This window comes from Leuresthes tenuis, unplaced genomic scaffold (genome assembly GCF_036924035.1).
Source record: "Leuresthes tenuis unplaced genomic scaffold, fLeuTen1.0.hap1 SCAF_14, whole genome shotgun sequence".
Taxonomy (NCBI): domain Eukaryota; kingdom Metazoa; phylum Chordata; class Actinopteri; order Atheriniformes; family Atherinopsidae; genus Leuresthes; species Leuresthes tenuis.
Genome location: NW_027325368.1, coordinates 32,154,474 through 32,175,800, shown reverse-complemented (window position 1 = coordinate 32,175,800; position 21,327 = coordinate 32,154,474). Strand labels below are relative to the sequence as shown.

The following is a 21,327-nucleotide window of genomic DNA, read 5'->3' as shown; positions in this document are numbered from 1 at the left end:
AGAGTGGGGTGCGGATTTTACAGCATTAAAATATATATACATCGCATTAATAAGGTCTAGAATAGATTACGGCAGTGTAGGATATGGATCGGCAGCAAAATCAGTCCTCTCGCAATTAGACATAATCCAAGCCAGAGCATTAAGAACTTGTCTCGGAGCAATAAAAACAGCACCAATATGTTCACTACAGGTTGAAGCAGGAGAAATGCCACTATGGCTCAGAAGAAAACAGCTGATAGCCAACTATTGGATAAATTTAAAAGGACACAAAGAAGAACATCCAGCAAAGAGAGTTCTGGAGATGTGCTGGGAAAAGGGGAAGGAGGAAAAAACGAGTTTTGGGGTGGGTCAGTGAGGGTTTAGCAGAACAACTAAAAATACAACATGTGGAATTCAGCCCAACAGTTCTGTGGACAGTAATACCAAAATGGATGTTACAAGAAACAAATGTAGACTTAAACATGTGGAACATCAAGGAAAGAAATAAAACAGCAGATCTAGTGCAGGAATTTTATAACTATGTGGAGGAAAAATATGGAGAATATGTGTATATATATACAGATGGGTCCAAAGAACAGGCAACAGGAGTAACAGCAGCAGCAATGGTGGTTCCCATTTATAATAAGACAATTTCAAGAAGAACATCAGATCATTTAAGTATATATGCAGTAGAATTATGTGCAATATTGATAGCAATAGAATGGATGGAGGATGTGAGGGATAGGAGAATAGTTATATGTAGCGATTCATTTTCATCACTCTTAAGTATTAAAAGCGGAACAGCAAAAACACATCAGGAAATTTTCTATGAAATACAGTTAAAAACATCCAGGTTAATGCAACAGGGGAGGGAAAGAGTGTTCATGTGGGTACCAGCTCATGTAGGAATAAAAGGAAATGAAAAAGCAGACAAAGCTGCTAAGGATGCAGTAAAGAAAGAGGTGGTGGAAATGAAAGTAAAATTATCAAAAACAGAAGTTAAAATTTTAGTATGGAAAGAAATAAACAATCAGTGGAATCAATATTGGAAGAATCAGGAAGGAAAAAGGAAGACATTTATATAAATTACAAAGTGTAGCAAGAGAGGCAGGGTGTTATGGACAGAACAGAGAGAACAAGTCATTATTAGCAGAATAAGAATAGGACATTGTAAATTTAATAAAACACTTAAGATAATGGGGAAACATCCAACTGGGCAGTGTAGCTGTGGGGAGAGGGAGACAGTGGAACATGTGATGATAGCATGTCCCAGATATGGAAGGGAGAGGGAAGTAATGAAGATAGGGCTGCAGAAGGCAGGAATAGGAGAATGTAATTTTAAAAATATAGTAGAATCTGCTAAGTCTAAAGAAGGCAGGAGAATAACAATAAGATTCCTGGTAACTACTGGAATAATTAAAAGAATATAGAAAAGAAGAAATAGAAAAAAAAGAAATTTAGTCCAGTAGATGGCGGCATATGCAACACCAAGGATGCCAGCTGCCATTAAAAATCAAAGAAGAAGAAGAAGAGTCAGGCAGAAGAGGCAGACAGAAGCGTTCTGTCCCACAGCCGATACTAAATGATCCATGACCAACGGTATAAGGTGAGACCGTTTTCAGACACGGGGTGCGGTGGGATATTCGAAAAGTTTTCGCAAATCCACTCTTAATCGATCTAAAGAAAGAAGTCACAACGTTAAGGAAAGATGATTGTAAGGTGTATTTGTAAAGACGCGATACAACGCACGTTCGACCATAACAAAAAGAAGCTGCAGCAGAAGTCCAAACGCTGTTGAAAACAGGCTTTTATACAAAAACATATTATGAGCAAACTATATGGAATTTAACTTTATCACGTCATTTGAATTGGAAGATTAAAAGCTCCCAAAGTTCAATGATACTGTCAAAGTATGCTCAGTCACCCTTAGTATTTGATGTTCACCTTTTTACATTTTAGTACGCACGTTTTCGCACGAACATTCCATGAGAAGTTGCAGCAAATTACAGATGAATGTAAGAGTTTCGTCGTCAGCACCATAGACATACACAGACGCCACATTGACTGCTTCTGCTCACCAGAGGTGTGTGTCTACAGGGCGGTCATCTTGGTACAGAGACACTCGCTCCTACATTACATCGATGGAGGAACGGTGTTTCTACACAATAAAAGTGATCATAAATCACTCAGTTGTAAAGCTCTTTTCACGAGGTTTGTTTGTCAAACGTCAGACAGACAGACATAGATTAAACGAAAAGAACCCAGAAAACGTTCAGGTGTATTCAGATCTTTATTTAAATTCAAGCCTGTCTTTCAGCTCTTCATTTATGAGGTTTTTCTCCCTCACATCCTGGAGAAGAGCGTGCACAGTTTTGTTGACCCTTCGCGTGCTACTACTCTTCTCGCGCTCCAGACTCTCCATTCGAGCCAGAGCTTCACTAAGTCTGGCCTTTAGAACAGTGGGAGAAGCAGACAAAGCATAATTGTGGTCCGAGTGGAAAGAGGGATGGATGGGAATACACAGTGAGGTTTATAACGCATCACTCACTGATGTAGCTGGCCCACATTCTTAATTTCATCCCTCAGTCCCAACTGTTTGCACCCTGGGTATGAGCTAAGCTGTCTAAGTGACAGGGACATAACACACTACAGTATGTTTTAATGTGTACTCATGTGTTTCAGTGTGTCTAAACTGAATGGAAGAGAGCACATGTGATACAGGTTTTAATATGACCAGTAGTGATGGGTAGATGAGGCCTCGTGAAGCGGCACATTACCCAAAGTGTATTGATACCGTGTTGGTACTGTGTCACTGTGTTGCTCAGTGCTGACACCTGCTGGATCTTAAACATCATTGCAGGCAACCTAGTTGAGAGACTGAACTGATATACTGATTCAATGAGTATACAATAATTGTGAGAATGCTGATTAATTTATTATTATTCCAACATCTTAGTTCTTCCGTACATGTTTGGGACTTTAACCACTCCTGCATACTTTCAGTGATTTAAACGGTTTTGCTCTCAAAACCTTCAGCTCGTTCAGGAGATTTATGCTATATCTTTTGGTGTTTATACTTTTAAAAATGTTGACCTTTTATTCAAATTTTCCCGTCATTCAAATGAATGGGAAATGCTTTCAACTCTTCCGTCTCTTTTTAACTTAACTACTTCTGCATACTTTCAGCTGGACACACAATTCAAACTTTAAACGGGTCACAAGACATTCAGCTATTACCAAATGGTTCAGCATTTTCAAATATTAAGCCAATTTTGAAATATGACAGTTTAAAAAAACATGAACATTTTTGCTCCTTCTTGATTTTGATGAATGAGAAGATTAGAGTGGCAGACTGATCATTTTCAGCTTTTTCTGATATTCAAATAAATTCCTCTAACTTTCATACTGTTTAACTCAGACAAACAAATTCTACCTTAAAATGTAGGTACACTTGTCCTCTTTCAGCTGATGTAACTACTAAATAGCTCACATTTACAGAATTTCAGCTATGAGCCTTGAAGCAAGAGAAATGTTTCAAATTCTCTCACTAACTCCAATGGAAAGTGTAGTATGACACCAGAGATAGGTTCTTACATTCTTAAAATTTCCTCACTCGTACAGTTTTCTCACATGAGGTCATAGTAGCCATTCAGCCATTTCTGCTGGTTTGACTGGGAGAGAACTCTTTAAGCTGCAGCTGTTGACAAACATTGCTGTCACTGATGACATCACTCTTCCACTCCCTGCTGTATATTACACTGAAGCCATTTGAACTATTATTCACTTGACTTCTGCTAAATTTTCACTATTTTTCAGCATTTTTTATTTTTTTGGTCAGCTAACCCCATTCAGCTTTTCAGCATGTTCACTGCTGTTCACAGTTTTTTTTCTAGTATTATTTAAGATTAAAATATACTGTCAATAAATGACGTGAACGTGTGTCATAACGTGAAAATGTGATGATGCTTATGTACTTGTCTTTTGAGTCAGGAAAAACATTGCTCCGAGAGTGTTTGCATTCAAACGATTACGTCTTTTGGATACAACTTCTCCAGCTTTTGAAAAGAGAATAAAATTGAAGGGACAGCAAGAAGAGGTTTGGGTATGTGTACTGTTGGTTAGACCACTACTGTAAAGGATCCTGGGATATTGGTATGTTGGTTTCAGCCAGGTGTCTCTGGACCTCAATTACGGCTGCACATTCCATTTTCAGCCTATTGACTGCTTCCCCCACTTGGACGAAGTGTTTTAAATCTGGGGTCCAGAAGTGTTGATAGGGTCAACACACTTAATGACTCCAGATTGGAAGCAGTGTATGTGAGTCGTCGCCGAAGGCGTTCATGAAAGTGTATGCCTGTGTGCAAGTGCATGATTTAGCATTTTCATCATGGGGATGACGTTTGATCCTGAAATTCTTTTCTCCTCAGACAACTCCACTGTAGCTTGATGGAAAGGAGCGAGCACAAGAAATGTTTCTCCTATAATGGTAATCTCATCAGCTGTAAGTGGAGTTATGTCTGTGTTTAGTGAGGCAAGAGATACCCACACAGGTTCCTTCTCACCATGTAGCCTTGCCAGCACAGAAACTCCTCACGTCATTGAGCAGAGCACAGAAACTCCTCACGTCATTGAGCAGAGCACAGAAACTCCTCACGTCATTGAGCAGAGCACAGAAACTCCTCACGTCATTGAGCAGAGCACAGAAACTCCTCACGTCATTGAGCAGAGCACAGAAACTCCTCACGTCATTGAGCAGAGCACAGAAACTCCTCACGTCATTGAGCAGAGCACAGAAACTCCTCACGTCATTGAGCAGAACACAGAAACTCCTCACGTCATTGAGCAGAACACAGAAACTCCTCACGTCATTGAGCAGAGCACAGAAACTCCTCACGTCATTGAGCAGAGCACAGAAACTCCTCACGTCATTGAGCAGAACACAGAAACTCCTCACGTCATTGAGCAGAGCACAGAAACTCCTCACGTCATTGAGCAGAACACAGAAACTCCTCACGTCATTGAGCAGAACACAGAAACTCCTCACGTCATTGAGCAGAGCACAGAAACTCCTCACGTCATTGAGCAGAGCACAAACTCCTCACGTCATTGAGCAGAACACAGAAACTCCTCACGTCATTGAGCAGAACACAGAAACTCCTCACGTCATTGAGCAGAGCACAGAAACTCCTCACGTCATTGAGCAGAACACAGAAACTCCTCACGTCATTGAGCAGAACACAGAAACTCCTCACGTCATTGAGCAGAACACAGAAACTCCTCACGTCATTGAGCAGAACACAGAAACTCCTCACGTCATTGAGCAGAGCACAGAAACTCCTCACGTCATTGAGCAGAGCACAGAAACTCCTCACGTCATTGAGCAGAGCACAGAAACTCCTCACGTCATTGAGCAGAACACAGAAACTCCTCACGTCATTGAGCAGAACACAGAAACTCCTCACGTCATTGAGCAGAACACAGAAACTCCTCACGTCATTGAGCAGAACACAGAAACTCCTCACGTCATTGAGCAGAGCACAGAAACTCCTCACGTCATTGAGCAGAGCACAGAAACTCCTCACGTCATTGAGCAGAGCACAGAAACTCCTCACGTCATTGAGCAGAGCACAGAAACTCCTCACGTCATTGAGCAGAACACAGAAACTCCTCACGTCATTGAGCAGAGCACAGAAACTCCTCACGTCATTGAGCAGAACACAGAAACTCCTCACGTCATTGAGCAGAACACAGAAACTCCTCACGTCATTGAGCAGAACACAGAAACTCCTCACGTCATTGAGCAGAGCACAGAAACTCCTCACGTCATTGAGCAGAACACAGAAACTCCTCACGTCATTGAGCAGAACACAGAAACTCCTCACGTCATTGAGCAGAACACAGAAACTCCTCACGTCATTGAGCAGAACACAGAAACTCCTCACGTCATTGAGCAGAGCACAGAAACTCCTCACGTCATTGAGCAGAGCACAGAAACTCCTCACGTCATTGAGCAGAACACAGAAACTCCTCACGTCATTGAGCAGAACACAGAAACTCCTCACGTCATTGAGCAGAACACAGAAACTCCTCACGTCATTGAGCAGAACACAGAAACTCCTCACGTCATTGAGCAGAGCACAGAAACTCCTCACGTCATTGAGCAGAACACAGAAACTCCTCACGTCATTGAGCAGAACACAGAAACTCCTCACGTCATTGAGCAGAGCACAGAAACTCCGAACCTTTCAATCTTCATCCCTACCACCAACATACTTCTACAAACATATTAGCTTGCTTACATGGCATAAATGAAATCAAATGTGTCCAAAAGTTGAGGCGCACTCTGGGGTCCTGGATAAAATCTCTCATTAGGGGGCGAATGTCCAGAGAGATCATTATGTCCATGTGGGCATACATCAGGGAAAGGTGTGTCCGTCTTTGGGTGCTGCGTACCCATGTTTTTAACTGACACAAGGAGGAGAGTGCGCTCCGATGAGGCTACGGAGATGGGTAGGCACAGACATATAATCCATCAGGTTTTCTGCCTCTGTGTTTGTGTCTGGAGCTTTGTCAAACATGATGCCACATCTTGGACTATAACACACCCTTTTGTGACATGGGCACTCTTGTCATCCTTCAGCTCATGGAATGCAGTGACGCGTCTGATGGACAGATACACCACCTCATCGGTCAAAGGCCCTAGATGTTCACAGTAACCTCATCACAACCAAGAAGCAATTAGTTGGGCTGTTTTCACTTTAACGACTCTCTTATCACTGTGGAGACACCTTTAACAAAGTTCAAAGTATCTGCCACAAGACTCACTTCACGTGCCGCTTCTTGGAGAACCAAGTCCAGTGAGTGGTTGCTGCAATGTGCATGAAGTGACTGCAGGTTTGCTTCTTTAAGCCCAGCTTGCACACCTGAAAAAATACCCAGACATATTTGCTGCTCCATCAAAACAAAATCCTGCGATGCTTTCAATAGGATGTTTAATCTTAGAAAAACATCCTTAATGCAACTGAAAAGAGTTTCTCCAGTTCTGTCTGGGGCGTTATAAAATTCTAAAAAGACAGTGAGGCTCCAAGTTGCTGTCAACATATTTCAGACTGCCAGAGAACCGCTCAGTGGTGCTGATGTCAGTCGTAGCATCAGCTGTGAGACCTTAAAATCGACAGTGGGATGATCGCACAACAACTCTCTGGATAGCATGGGCAAACATTTGAATTATTTAATTTTGTATAATGTCTGACATCCAGTTGTCTCTTCCCTCTATCCACTTCCTTTCCTCTGGGAGATCATAACTGCTTTCCAGCATCGGCTCATATAGTATTCCGTCCCGAGTTGTGTAATCCCGGAAGGCAAGTCCCTTGCTTCCAAGGAATCGGATGGTCCTGAAGAGGAGCTCCAAACAGTGTTCAGCTGTTTCCTGCTTTCTGTCAAAAATGCTAGTTAAGCGAGCATCTATGGGAATGTCATCCAAAGCAGCCAACTTTTGTATTGCCACAGTGTGCAGCTCTGATTTCCCGTGATCACAAAATTTTTCAGTGGTTTTACGCCAGTTTGAAAAGCCGCCATTTACAAAGGGGTTGCCCTTCTTAGATTTGTCTCTAGGTATGAGTTTTTTTCGACTGCCTTTAGGCAGAGAAAACACAAAACGTGGTCAGTCTCTTCCACATAATGAAGCCACTTCCATCTAGAAAACCAAGCTGGTGTCACAGAACTTGAGAAAGTTTCATTACCACAACGCATGCAGGGAATTTGAAATTGGATGTGGGCTGGAAAGGCTTGTGTTATCCAGTCACACCAGGTTGGGGCTGGAGCTGCCGGTAAAGTTGACGTTTTTTAGGCGGGCGGTGATTTTCCAAAAAAATCTAAAATCCGTTTCTGTACCATAGAAGCCTTTCTTATCAGTTTTTTCCTAACTAGACCAGACGGAAACGCCGTTAGGTTAATAGGCAATCACTGTTGCCTTGTAACCTAACAGTGTTCCTACAGATGTGACTTCCGTGAAACGGCATTCGGACAGAGACGTTCTAAGAACCTTGAATTTTGTTTCAGAACTGCCCTTCATTTTGCATTCGCAATTGAATCGGGGACCTTGACAGGGACTGATGTGACGCAACCGTCTGCGACAGACGTGTTACTTTAGCGCCACACACAACAAGAAAATAAAACCCTGCGAAAAGTAAGGAGAGAAGAAAACAACACCACCAAGAAGCTAATATGGAGAGCGAGGAGGCCATCGTGTTCATGGTCTGCATGACGGTGATATTAAGAGAGTCAGGAGGCGAAAAATCGATACTTCTTTGTTTCATGAAGGAGAGCAGAGCGCCGCAGACAAAGGAGACTACTTGTAAGTTTAACTTATTAAACATGCGCCGGTTGTGTCCGTGTCGTTTTTGTTTAAAAAAAATTTTGCACAAGAGGATTTGCTCCTTTTGTGTTTTTTGATTGGGGGGCAGCATCAGATGGGAAGCCGCAGAGAAGTGTGTTAGACTACAACTCTGCATCCTGGTCTCAACCCTGGGTTGTCATGTTTTTGGATGACTAATAAATCTGACCATATTTCTAGATATAGGAGTCACCCCTGTCAATGTGGGGTGGATAATCAGACCAGGTTTCCTAAGAAAGATTGCCAATTATCTTTGTAGCCCACATTGTTTGCTGGACACTACCGAGACAGCCAGCTGTAGAAGACTGATATGCCGGTAAACATGCCATCACTGGTCAGATTTGGCAGGGGTCCAGAGGAAGTGTTGTTTTGGCATTGTTATACATTGATGTAACATTCATTTTAGTGACCTCTCATTGATGTAATCAGGTGTCATTGCTGCTGACATGAGTAACAATCTTACTGTATACATTTATCCTTAGCCAGCAGTTTGCTGACCACTCTGGTCCCTGAAATACATTTGACTATGGTTGCTGGAGTCTCTAATGCCATGTTTCTGGCTATGGAGCTGACAATGGAGCTGGTGAAAATCTATTAGAAACGTGGACAGGATGGTGGTGAACCACAGGCTTGACTTTAAGGCTATACCTCCTCTTCCTGGTCGTCACCCAGCCGGACTGGGGTCTCGTCTGCGTGAGGCCTGCTAAGGCACAGCTAGCGGGATTAGCTATGCAAGGTACCATTATTGCTAAAGGAGGCAGAGGAGTAGCTAAAAATCTGGTTAATGGAAAGTGAAAGCAGGAGAGCTGGTAGTCATTTAGACACATCGCTAGAAAAGTACAAACATGTCGAAAAACAAGATCAAGAAAAAGTTAATCATGGATTTTGCAATGAGATATGTTACTATAAGAAGAAATATAGTGCTAGCGGGAAGTGATATAATATGTCTTACAGTGAAAACCAGTTATGAGTTAATTGAACTTTCCAAATGCCAACCAAAGCCTGAAATAAGATCCCAAATCCCTGATGATTTGACGAGGGAACAGCGTAGCTGTTAGACATGAGTAAGATGGAAAAACGAGTGAAAGACATACAGATCAGGTCTTCATTTGATATTGGTGTGAAATATGAAACTACTAGTAAACAAAAAAGACGAGCTTGGACCTTTCAGAAGCACATGAAAAGAATATTGAGAATGCAGTGTTGAGGATCAATCAGGAACTGGATTAGTTATTAGCAAATAGTTATAAGTGCCCAAAAACACTTAATTCAGCAAAATTATTAACAATAGTAATGACCTATAGGGTACCACTGACACAAGTCGGAAGCGAATAACCAAAACCCAGTATCAGTATCAGACACATATGACACGTACAAATGCGATATGAAGGCTAAGAATTTGAGCGCGAACCACTCGTTAAATACAGTGAACATACATAATAACCACAGACCCCTTCTCCTTTAAAATGGTACAATATAATTAATTAAAATTGGCACAATGATTAAATCATTGGTTCTTTCATCAATGAAATCTTTTGTCTACTTGGTTAATACTATGTACAAATTAAACAGAAGATGGGAGACAGACCATTAGTCTCTGTGTTTGTGTGGACGTGTGTGTGTGTGAGCATGTATGGGTGTGGGAGAAGAGGGGAGGAACATGACACAAAATGACAACTGTGATCATGTGATGGTGAGAGCACAAGATGGCGGCTGTGACCATGTGCTCAATAAGTCATGTGTTAGCCAGAGAAGCTACAACAATGGGGAATATGTAGCCCATATGTTAACTAGACATCTCTGGGCTCTTTGTCTATGTTAGCAGGTTTGCCAACATTTCAAAGGAAATGGCTAAAATTAAAGAACATGACAGAGAGAACCTAAGGGGTGGGATGTTCAAATCCCTGTCTGGGTGTCCAGTTCTGGTTAGCGAAGACTTGTAACACACTAACATTTGTTACAAGTCTGGACCCACCGTGTTACTTGTGGCATTAACGTAATGCAAGCCAACGGAGACAGTGCTGTGGAAGATATCCTGCGTTGTTCTAGTACCTAAAAAATCTCATGCTTTTGCACTAGGTGACTGCAGTATGATAATTAAGTAACTTTGTGTCACTTTTTGACATGGTGTGAGAACAATCCTCTCATCTTAAACAAATAAACAAAAGAGGAGAAGATTGGATTTTATGAGGACCAAGAATCAGCCAAAAGCGGTCTATGGACAGGTGTGTAAAGAACATAGCTAGCTGGGGGTTTACCTGGACAGCAGATTAGACTGGAAATGGAACATTGAGGCTGTCTACAGGAATGGACATAATGGACTGTACTTCTTGAGGAAGCTAAGGTCCTTCAATGTCTGCACCAATATGTTGTATATCTTCTACAAGTTTGTTGTGGAGAGTGCAGTCTGCTTTGCAGCATCTGTTGGGGCAGCAGCATCAAAACCAGAGACTGAAAGAAACTGAACAAACTGATAAAGAAGGCTGGCTCTGTGCTGGGGACTGCTCAGGAGCCCCAGACCTAAGTGTTAAAAGAAGAATGCTGCACAAGTTGGTGAACATAAGAAACACACTGACCATCCTCATCATAACATCATGTTAGTGACAGCTCTGCTGCAATACAGAAAGATACAGGAGGTCCTTCCTGCCAGAAGCAATAACTGTTCATAATGAAAGCTTATAATGATTCCTTAATGAACTTTAAAAGAATACTGGAACAATATAATTTCCCTTCGGGATCAATGAAGTATTCTTTTTTTAATTTAATTTGATTTAATTTTAAAATGTTCACAGTGGATAGCATGCACGCTCTAGCTCCTATTGATGCTTACTGCCTAGAGAAATTAACCATGAAAGTAAATTCTTAACTGTGGCATGTGAGTAAAAAGGGGGTTGAAAGAAGTGTCACAAGCGAGGATTTGAGACTACTAGATAAAATTAGTTCCCTCAGCATAAAACGACTGAAACGTGTATACCTCTTATAAGTATGTGGTCGTAACACATCATTTTAAGACTGCAGATAAGCCAGAAAAAAATGGAAACGCATGCCATGGCATCAGTGAGGAACATTTGTATTCCAGACAGTGAGAAATAATCATATAACCTGCTTACTCAATCTGTTCTGATTTATCAGACTGTACGAGTAGTCTTTTTATACGGGGTCCCTGTACACTCAGTTTTTGCATACGTAATTACTCTGAATTTAAATTAAGCATTTTGTCTTTTTTGTGTTAAATTGTTGAAATTTAACAACAAAATTTGAAGCCCATATCAGTCAATCTCTACTGTCTACTATTAAGTAAGGCCTTTAATATGGGGGTCAAGAAAAGAGATATTTCTAGTTCCTGTTATGATTTCTGATTTTGATTTTCTAAATGAACGTTTCACCTCTATTTAAAAATGTATACACTTTCATGCTTTCCAACACACTAAACAGATCTGTGTCACTCTTTGCAGGGACAAACACAACAATGAGGGTTTCTACAAGTCAGCTGCAAAAGCTCACCATCTTCACTACTGTGCTGACCGGTGGGGGGATTGGCACCATGTACTGTCTGCTGCAGAGTGAGTACAAATGTTGTGCGTGTGTGTGTTTAGTTAACCGATGCTTCTAGTTCAGCAGAAGTTTTGTTTTGTAACAACTAGCATTGCTTACTCTTAAATCATTCTTAAATTACTCAACAACCAAACCAGCGATGTTGTGTATGGGCCGCATTAGTATTCCTAAGTCCTTAAATGACTGAAATCATTTAATGTGGCAGCAATGGAACCGGTGATTAAAGTGCTCTTTGTTTCTAAAGTGATCTTCCTCCAATCAGAAAGTTGGTATTTTGATCCCCACCCTCCACATGTCAAATTTTCTTTGGGATACTGAGGACTCTCATTGCCCCGAATGGCATGGCTGTAGCTCAAAGGAAAGAGTGAACCACCAACATTCTGGATGACATTTAACGGCTGTGCCATGGCCTCCCCATGTAACTGGTCACTCAAGATGCATGTGAAAATGTGTTCTAATGTGCCAGATGTGAACTGATATGCTCTGAGCTGTCTGCTTGTGAGCAAATCATCCACAGTGTGTGATATTGCGAGGTGTAAACAGCACATCACAGCTGCAGTTTGAATGGCTTAATTAAGGAACTTGTCAGACTTGCTGTGTGGAGATCAATATGTATCCCGGTCTGCATCTGTACTGTCACGGTGCGTGGTGCGAGAAGGGACCCAGATGCAGTTCTTTTCCAAAAATCAGAAGGTTTATTTCCAAAACGGGGAGCAGGAACAAAAGGCGCGGCAGAGCCGGATTATCAAAAATACTTAACATAAAAAAAAAGACACTAACAAAACCAGGCTATGAAAAAACACTGACTATGGCTATCTTAAACGGCTATGAGGCTGGCAATCAAACTAATCTTTTTCATGGAAGCATGAAGGGATAGTGAGGTAAGGATTCTGCAGTGACTGAAAGGAAACCAGAAGACTAAATACTGTGGAGGGAGTGATCAGTGAATGAGGTGCAGCTGTGAACAATGAGCCAGGCGACTTGAGTGAACCGAGGTGGCAGGGGAAAAACAGGACTAGAACATAACTGAAACCATGATTAAACAAACTGTGACATAACATAAACTTCTATAGCAGACTGTGACAGAGCCCCCCCCCCCCCCCCCCCCCCCCCCCCCCCCCCCCCCCCCTCAAGGATGGCTCCCAGACATCCAACGAGGGTGGGAGGGAGGGGCTCTGAAGGACCTAAAGCCGGGTCCCGATCCCCAGCGCCGGAGACTGTCTGGTGGACGGCCTGATCTCCGGCAACCCGGCCGCCCCTTCAGGGCAATGAGCCGAGGTGGAGTCCGCCGTGGGTTAACCAGGGTCCCCACTGGCAACAAGTAGCGGTGAGTCCGCCTGGGCTCCCACCGGCGACGGCGTGAGGTTACCTGAGCCTCCATGGGCCCGGACAGTGATGAGCCCACCTGGGCTTCCATAGGCGGAAAGGTCAAGGCTTTCCCCACCCCGCCCACCCCTGACGACGCCCATAGCCCCCTCCTCAAGAAACGGCTGCCAGACGTTCCAAAAATGGGGTGGGTGGGCTAGGCATCAGGCGTGAACGAAAAGGGGTGGGTGGGCGAGGCATCAGGCGTGGACGAAACCGGCAGGAAGGCCGGATCAAGTTAAAGACCAGGACCTGACAATTACACTTGCACTACAATTTTTCAGAGTAGTGCAGAGTAGGTAAATAGTAAAAGCAGTGCTGACTAACTACAAAGCTAATCCAATATACAATGGCAAGCAGAATTACTGATAAATGCCAAAAGCAAAAAATTAAATCCTAAAAAGAATGGAGTTATACAGATGTTTATCAAATATTTATTCTTGTAATTGTTCTTTGGATTTTCTCATTCATTTATTCTTTTACAGATTTATTATTTAATGGACCACTCCTATCATTACATTAGATGCTCTCATATTGTACTACTACATTTAAATTTTTTTCTTCTTTTTCCTATTCTAATTATTATTATTATTATTACTATACATATTTTTATGCAGTTATTTTTCGACACACTTACTGATACCTTTCTGTCTGCTGTTCAATCAGAGAAATTTGCTGAGTCTGACTACCACAGACTGGCTGTGCAGGAGTTGGAAGCATGTCCATTTGCCATGGAGAGCCTCGGAGCTCCACCTTTAAAAGTCCACAATATCCATCTGACTGACAGACACAACCTTGTAAATCAGCATACTGCACAGGTGCTGTTTCTGAAAATCCTCAAAATGAGTTGTTCTGTTCATCAGCTGCTTACAACTCTATCTCCTGTGGGTTATACCAGTGTTTATTTTCTGCATAGGCTCAGGGGACTAAATTATATCTCCCATTGCATTTTAAGTTAGTGGCCATGAACTAAACCTTTTGCAGTATTTGTTAGGGTTGCTGTGGTTGTAACAGTCTTTTATTGCCTACTTTATGCTGTGTGACTTCTTTCTTTTGTAATTCTGGATGAGTGATGAAGCCAGTTTCCTATCTCGGTAATAATAAAGTTTTGTAAAGTATTCATGCCTCCCTTTCTGATTGTGTGTATATATGTTTGAATTGCAGATAAAGATACCTGTCACAGGGTCAAAAACTGGAGGTTACCTGTATACTTCTTCACTTAGAGAACCAGATACCCACAAGTTAGTACATTCTATTCTTGATTTTTGATCCTGATGTGATTATTGTGAACTAGATATTTTCATGGGGCATTTTAAAACAAGAGTTCAAGACAAGTACTACTTTTTGTAGTTGTTGGACCAGATTAGCTGTCGACCTGCTCCAGTAAATAGCCACCATAAGATTTCTTCTGAACTTTGGTGGTTTAGTTGGTTAGAAAATAGAATAAAATACCTTTATCTTCATTGCATTTAAATACAACAACATGGGAGAGCTGCTCCAGAATGGTGCCTCATTGCAAACACCCCCATTCAATAAAAGCACATCTCACACATCATTCTTTTCAAACACAGATATGCCCTCACTTATACATTAATGCATCTCACTCTTTATCATTGCAACCATTCACACATCCTTTCTGCAAAGATGCATGCTATATCAATAAATCCCATTCTTAAGTGAATGATAAAGCGTTAAATAATACAGATGACTGCTGTGCATCAGAATAATCTGTATAATAATTAGGAAAATTTAGCTTAATCATTTAAAACTGTTATCACTTGGGGGAAGAAGCTGTTCCTGTATGTGTTAGTCCTTGACTTTAGCTACCTGTAACATCTCCCTGAGTGCATCAGTTTAAACAGTGAGTGACCAGGGTGAGAACAATGTTTCACAATCTGTCACAAACTTTATGATGGTGTTACAGGGGTGTTTAGTGGTGCAGTTGTGGGTATACAGTGAGAAGAGTAGAGGACTCAACACACTACCCTGTGGGGAGCCAGCGCGGGGGGTGAGAGTTGAGGATGTGTGGGGACCAAGCTTCACTATCTGTGGTCGGTTTGTAAGAGGCAAGTTCAAGGTCAGATAGCTTTCTGGTGAGGATGTCTGGAATAATTGCACTAAATACTGAGCTGTAATAAACAAAGAACATCCTCACATATCCTCCACTGCTTTCTAGGTGGTTCAAGACCATATGCAGAGCTATGGCGATGGTGTCATCCATCAAACCTGTCAATCAAAGCACTTCATAATTACAGGGGTGAGTGTCACCAGCAGATAGTCATTTAGACTGCTTGGGGGGGGGCTCTTTGGACCAGGATGATGATGGAGGTCTTCAAATAGGATGGATTGACATCTTGGGCAGGGGATAGGTTGAAGATGTTTGTGAATACAGCTGCAAGATGGTCAGCACATTCTTTGAGTACTTTTCCAGGTACAGATTTCATCGAAATGTTTTTTTCGATTCAAACCCCAACCTGAGCATGCACTATTATTGCCTCAACAATAGGAAGAAAATACTCCCTTTTAACAGAAAGGAACCTCTGGCAGAACCATACTCAGGAAGGGTGACCATCTGGAGTTGAAAGGACAGAAAAGAGGGGACAACGAGCACCACCACGCCAGGGATCCCTGTTGAGAAAGAGATGAAAAAAATCACAGGCTTTAAGGCGTGCGGCTCTGTCTGGGCCGTCAACCTGTCTTGTGTTCATTGATCTGGGCACCTGCCTTACCTCCCACTACTGCATTGTGAGAGGGTGGAAGGAGGCTGGAAAAAGCACATCCGATGTTGGTCTTTTGACCTTGAAGTTAGCAGAGAAACAGTTGAGTCCCTTTGCTATCTGTGTTGGTGAGCGTGGAGTTACCACCCTTATGTGCTTTTTTCCCTGCCATAACCCTAACCCTAACCCTAGGATCGTTGTCAATGAAGTTGTCTTTTATCCTTTAGGTTTTTCTCTAATTTAACCTACCTGATTGATTTCTTCAGGTAGGTTCTGGCTGAGCTGTACTGGGCCGGATCCAGCGTCTTAGGTTTTGAGACGAGTCTGCTCTGCTTTGTTCATCAAAGGTTTCTGATTTGGAAAAACCCTGACATTCGTATTCACAGTAACTGTCTATACAAACTGTGAAGTAAAACAGTACAGTTTGGGTGTATTCAGTCCGGATGTGCAAAAATGTCTCAATCAGTGCTTGTGAAGCATTGCTGTAGCTGTGCAAGAGCCCCCTCTGGCCAGGTTGTAATAGACTTTATGTCAGGCTTGTTTTCCTCCTGAGGGGAGTATAGGCTGAATGAGGAGAGATGACATGTGGTCTGAAAATCCCAGGTGTAGAAAGGGAACTACTCTGTCTGCATGCTTATGTTTCAATAAACATAATCTAATGTATTTTGCCCCCTGGTAGCACTTTTCACATATTGCGGGAATTCCAGTAGCACAGTCTTTAGGCATGCTTGGTTGAAATTTCCTGCTATGGTGTGAGCCCCATCAAGTTTAGCCTGTAGCTTTTTATTTATGGTGGAGTATAAGTGGGCTAGTGCTGAGCTAACATTAGCATCTGAGGGTTTGGGTGCAACCATAAGGAATAAAACATTAAAAAAAAATTTTAAAAAAAATATGACATGATGTAGTTAAAAATAGTTATGACGCAATAGGAACTGGAGAAAATTCTGGACAACAGAAAACTGCAAAGAAAACAGCTGCAAATTCTGTTATAGAAGTAGCACACACCCAAGATTAACACTTTTTATCTAATTACTGCCTTTCCTCTATTTTTGTCTAAACACAGCTAATCTGCAAACAATATTTGAAATCTGCAAAGATAATCCACAATTATGTTCAAGGGTTCCCAAAAATATGCAAAGGATTGTCCACACATACAAGTGGATACCCAAATGTAAAAATGTTTACAGGACAAATGATACATTTTTGTAAATCATCCTGTAGTTTTAGATATTAGTATAGACACAAAAAATAAATCTACATATTCATGCGTTGACCGCAGAAACAGGAAGATATGACAGACAAGGACAGAATGTAGAGGACAGTCTTCCCCTAATAAAAGTTATGAATGTAATCTGTTAACCATGTTAACATGACTAACAGCTAGTATTATTGTCATCAGTTTTAGAAATCTGACTAAAGATCAAATAGGCTGCCAGTTTTAGATACTTGTCAGCATAATCTTCGAAGACTACATTTTTAACTTAGTATGGTTTTAGTTTATTGAATGTAGTGAACTGTGGACCAAGGCACACTCAGAGTGACATTGTGCACACACCGCCACACACACTCTGTCTTCTCACACACCACATCTACACCACGTAATTATATTGATTGTGCAAGAAATCAAATGTCAGAACTCACACAATTATTATGCTTTATATTATCATTATAGTCTGAATTAGCCATCAAACTCCCCTTTTCAAATGATATATCAGAGTGCGCGTTTGTACTGTAGCAATAATTTGATAGGGTGTGAGGGGATCTCTGGTGGCTGTAATCATTTAAAAAATGCAGTTACAATTGTGCGTAATGCTGCATGATGGTACTGTTGGAACGTAAAACATGAATGGAAGAATTGTAATTGAGCATAAATGTTTTAGGGGCCATAAGCAAAACATCTGTTAGGAATCCTTTTATTTTTCTTGGTCTTCCTCTTGTTTCTTGACACAATTCGTCATCAGCAGGCACGTTATCATGAATCAGCATTTTTGACGCCATTACCTTTCAATACTCTTCCCTCCCATTTGGCTGTCAATACCCTTCTGCACTGTAAGCCCACATTCAGTATATACCTGTTACTTAAAAATGTTTTTATAAAAAGGTAAAACAATCAAAGATTGTAATGTCATGCCCAAGTAGGTCCACATTTAGGATGTTTAAGTGTATCAGATTCTGCTGACCTTCATTTTCAGTGCTTTTTATGCACCCCTGCCGACCTTTTTGTCTCTCCCTGCAGGTGGAGTCTGAAACAGGCAGTACTAAAGCTTCGGGAGGGGCAGACCATTGATCTGTTAAATCCACCACCATCTGAGCACACACAAATAGGCCATTGGCAATGAGCAGGTCCAAGATCTAATAAGAACAATAAAAATTAAAGTTGCCACACCAAAACAGATTATGAGCATGATATGAATGTATACTGCTCAAAAAAATGAAGGGAACACTAAAATAACACTTCCTATCTCTCAATGAATGAAATATTCCAGTTGAAATTCATGTTTCATTACATAGTGGAATGCGTTGAGAACAAAATAACAAAGTGATCAATGTAAATCTAAATTATTATCCCATGGAGGTCTGGATTTGGAATCCTACTCAAAATAAAAGTGGAAAATCACATTACAGGCTGATCCAACTTGAGTGGAAATTCCTCAAGACAAGTCAAAATGAGGCTCAGTAGTGTGTGTGGCCTCCACCTGCCTGTAGGACCTCCCTACAACGCCTGGGCATGCTCCTGATGAGGCGGCAGATGTTCTCCTGAGGGATCTCCTCCCAGACCTGGATTACAGCGTCAGTCAACTCCTGGACAGTCCGTGGTGTTGGTGGATGGAACGAGTCAGGTCTGGGGAACAGGCAGGCCAGTCCACAGCATCAGTGCCTTCATCATGCAGGAACTGCTGACACACTTCAGCCACATGAAGGTTAGCATTGTCATGCATCAGAAGGAACCCAGGGCCCACTGCACCAGGATATGGTCTCACAACGGGTCTGAGGATCTCATCCCGGTACCTAATGGCAGTCAGGGTACCTCACTGCAGCCCTCCAAAGAAATGCCTCCCCACACCATTACTGACCCACGCCAAACCAGTCCTGCTGGAGGATGTTGCAGGCAGCAGAGCGTTCTCCACGGCGTCTCCAGACTCTGACACATCTGTCACATGTGCTCAGTGTGAACCTGCTCCTATCCGTGAAGAACACAGGGCGCCAATGGCGAATCTGCCAATCTTTGTGTTCTCTGGCAAACGCCAGTCGCCCTGCATGGTGTTGGGCTGTCAGCACAAGCCTCACTTGTAGACGTCGGGCCCTCATACCACCCTCATGGAGTCTGTTTCTGACAGTTTGAACAGAAACATTCATATTAGTGGCCTGCTGGAGGTAATTTTGCAGGGCTCTGGCAGAGCTCCTCCTGTTCCTCCTTACACAAAGGAGGTAGCTGCTGCTGGGTTGTTGCCCTCCTACGGCCCCCTCCATGTCTCCTGGTGTACTGGCCTGTGTCCTGGTGTTCTGGCCTGTCTCCTGGTGTTCTGGCCTGTCTCCTGGTGTTCTGGCCTGTCTCCTGGTGTTCTGGCCTGTCTCCTGGTGTTCTGGCCTGTCTCCTGGTGTACTGGCCTGTCTCCTGGTGTACTTGCCTGTCTCCTGGTGTACTGGCCTGTCTCCTGGTGTACTTGCCTGTCTCCTGGTGTACTGGCCTGTCTCCTGGTGTTCTTGCCTGTCTCCTGGTGTACTGGCCTGTCTCCTGGTGTTCTGGCCTGTCTCCTGGTGTTCTGGCCTGTCTCCTGGTGTACTGGCCTGTCTCCTGGTGTTCTTGCCTGTCTCCTGGTGTACTGGCCCGTCTCCTGGTGTTCTTGCCCGTCTCCTGGTGTTCTTGCCCGTCTCCTGGTGTACTGGCCTGTCTCCTGGTGTTCTGGCCTGTCTCCTGGTGTTCTGGCCTGTCTCCTGGTGTTCTGGCCTGTCTCCTGGTGTACTGGCCCGTCTCCTGGTGTACTGGCCCGTCTCCTGGTGTTCTTGCCTGTCTCCTGGTGTTCTTGCCTGTCTCCTGGTGTTCTTGCCTGTCTCCTGGTGTACTGGCCTGTCTCCTGGTGTACTGGCCTGTCTCCTGGTGTACTGGCCTGTCTCCTGGTATCTCCTCCATGCTCTTCTTGCCACAGATGCAATGATGTGCCATCCTGGATGAGCTGCACTACCTCAGCAACTTCTGTGGGTTGTAGACACCGCCTCATGCTACCTCTAGGGGTGAGAGCTCTGACAAAATGCAAAAGAGACCGAAACATCAGCCAGAAAGGATGAACACGGTCTGTGGTCACCACCTGCAGAACCAGTCCTTTATAGGGTTGTCTTGCTAACTGCCTCTCATTTCCACCTGTTGTCTGTTCCATTTGCACAGCAGCAGGTGAAACTGATTCACAGTCAGTGCTGCTTCCTAACTGGACAGGTTGATTTCACAGAAGCGTGACTGACTTGGAGTTACATTGTGTTGTTTAGGCGTTCCCTTTTTTCTTTTCTTTTTTTTTGAGCAGTGTATATTTACCAGATTGCAAATTCTTTACTTCAACATTGGGATTTGAAGGGAGAGAGAGCTCATAGAGAGTTACTGATCTTAAAGGACACCTGGATTACTTTGCTGTTGATTTCATTGTGTAGCACAATGCTGGCATTTTGATAAGCTGACAGTCTTGTTGTTAACTTCACTTATAACTAAATGACTTCAGTTTCATCAAGTTCGACAGGTGCAATTGATAAAAAAATCTGTTTGATGTTGTAATCTGAATCATCTTTTAACTAGTCCATTTAATTTTAATTTCAAACTGAGAGGCAGAAGCTGTGTTAGTCAATGTGAATCCGAGTGAATAACACAAATCTGGAATTTCTTTGACTTTATGAACCACAGCTTCCTCTGTGAATGTGGAGAAAACGTGTCCACGAGTCATGTTTGTGATGTCTGGCTGTCATCTGTAAATGTTTACAGATTATCTGCACAATCGCAGCTTAGTCTGTTGTGAAAATCTGTCTGTAAAGTCTGTAAAGATGCTATATTATTGTGACAGTGCTCCAATAGTTTGTGTATTTGCATCTTTTCTCCTGTTATGTGTTTGCAACATTTAATTAAAACGACGAGTAAGATGGCACCTGCGTCTGATTCTGCCTCTGCTCCAGCTTGCTGGTGTCATTTTACATTGCCGGCCCTCACTGTTTGCAATGTTATCTCTGCTCTTTTGTGCAAAACATTAAGTGGGAACCAGTTTTATGCGTGTCAAGGGACAGATTCTGGTTAAAAATAACTTGTTCCTCACTGTAGAACTAGAAGCCAAGGAAATA

At 42.5% G+C, this 21,327-nt stretch overlaps 1 protein-coding gene across 1 annotated transcript; it reads left to right on the top strand.

Annotated features, from left to right (window-relative positions):
- Positions 1-1,501: 1,501 nt before the first annotated feature.
- On the top strand, positions 1,502-21,118 carry coa1 (cytochrome C oxidase assembly factor 1). The gene is made up of 5 exons (XM_072363581.1): positions 1,502-1,585; positions 11,830-11,937; positions 13,961-14,112; positions 14,459-14,535; positions 18,248-21,118. The coding sequence occupies exons 2-5, from the start codon at positions 11,844-11,846 to the stop codon at positions 18,348-18,350; spliced, it is 426 nt and encodes a 141-aa protein (XP_072219682.1). The 5' UTR covers positions 1,502-1,585; positions 11,830-11,843; the 3' UTR covers positions 18,351-21,118.
- The last annotated feature ends 209 nt before the right edge of the window (positions 21,119-21,327 follow it).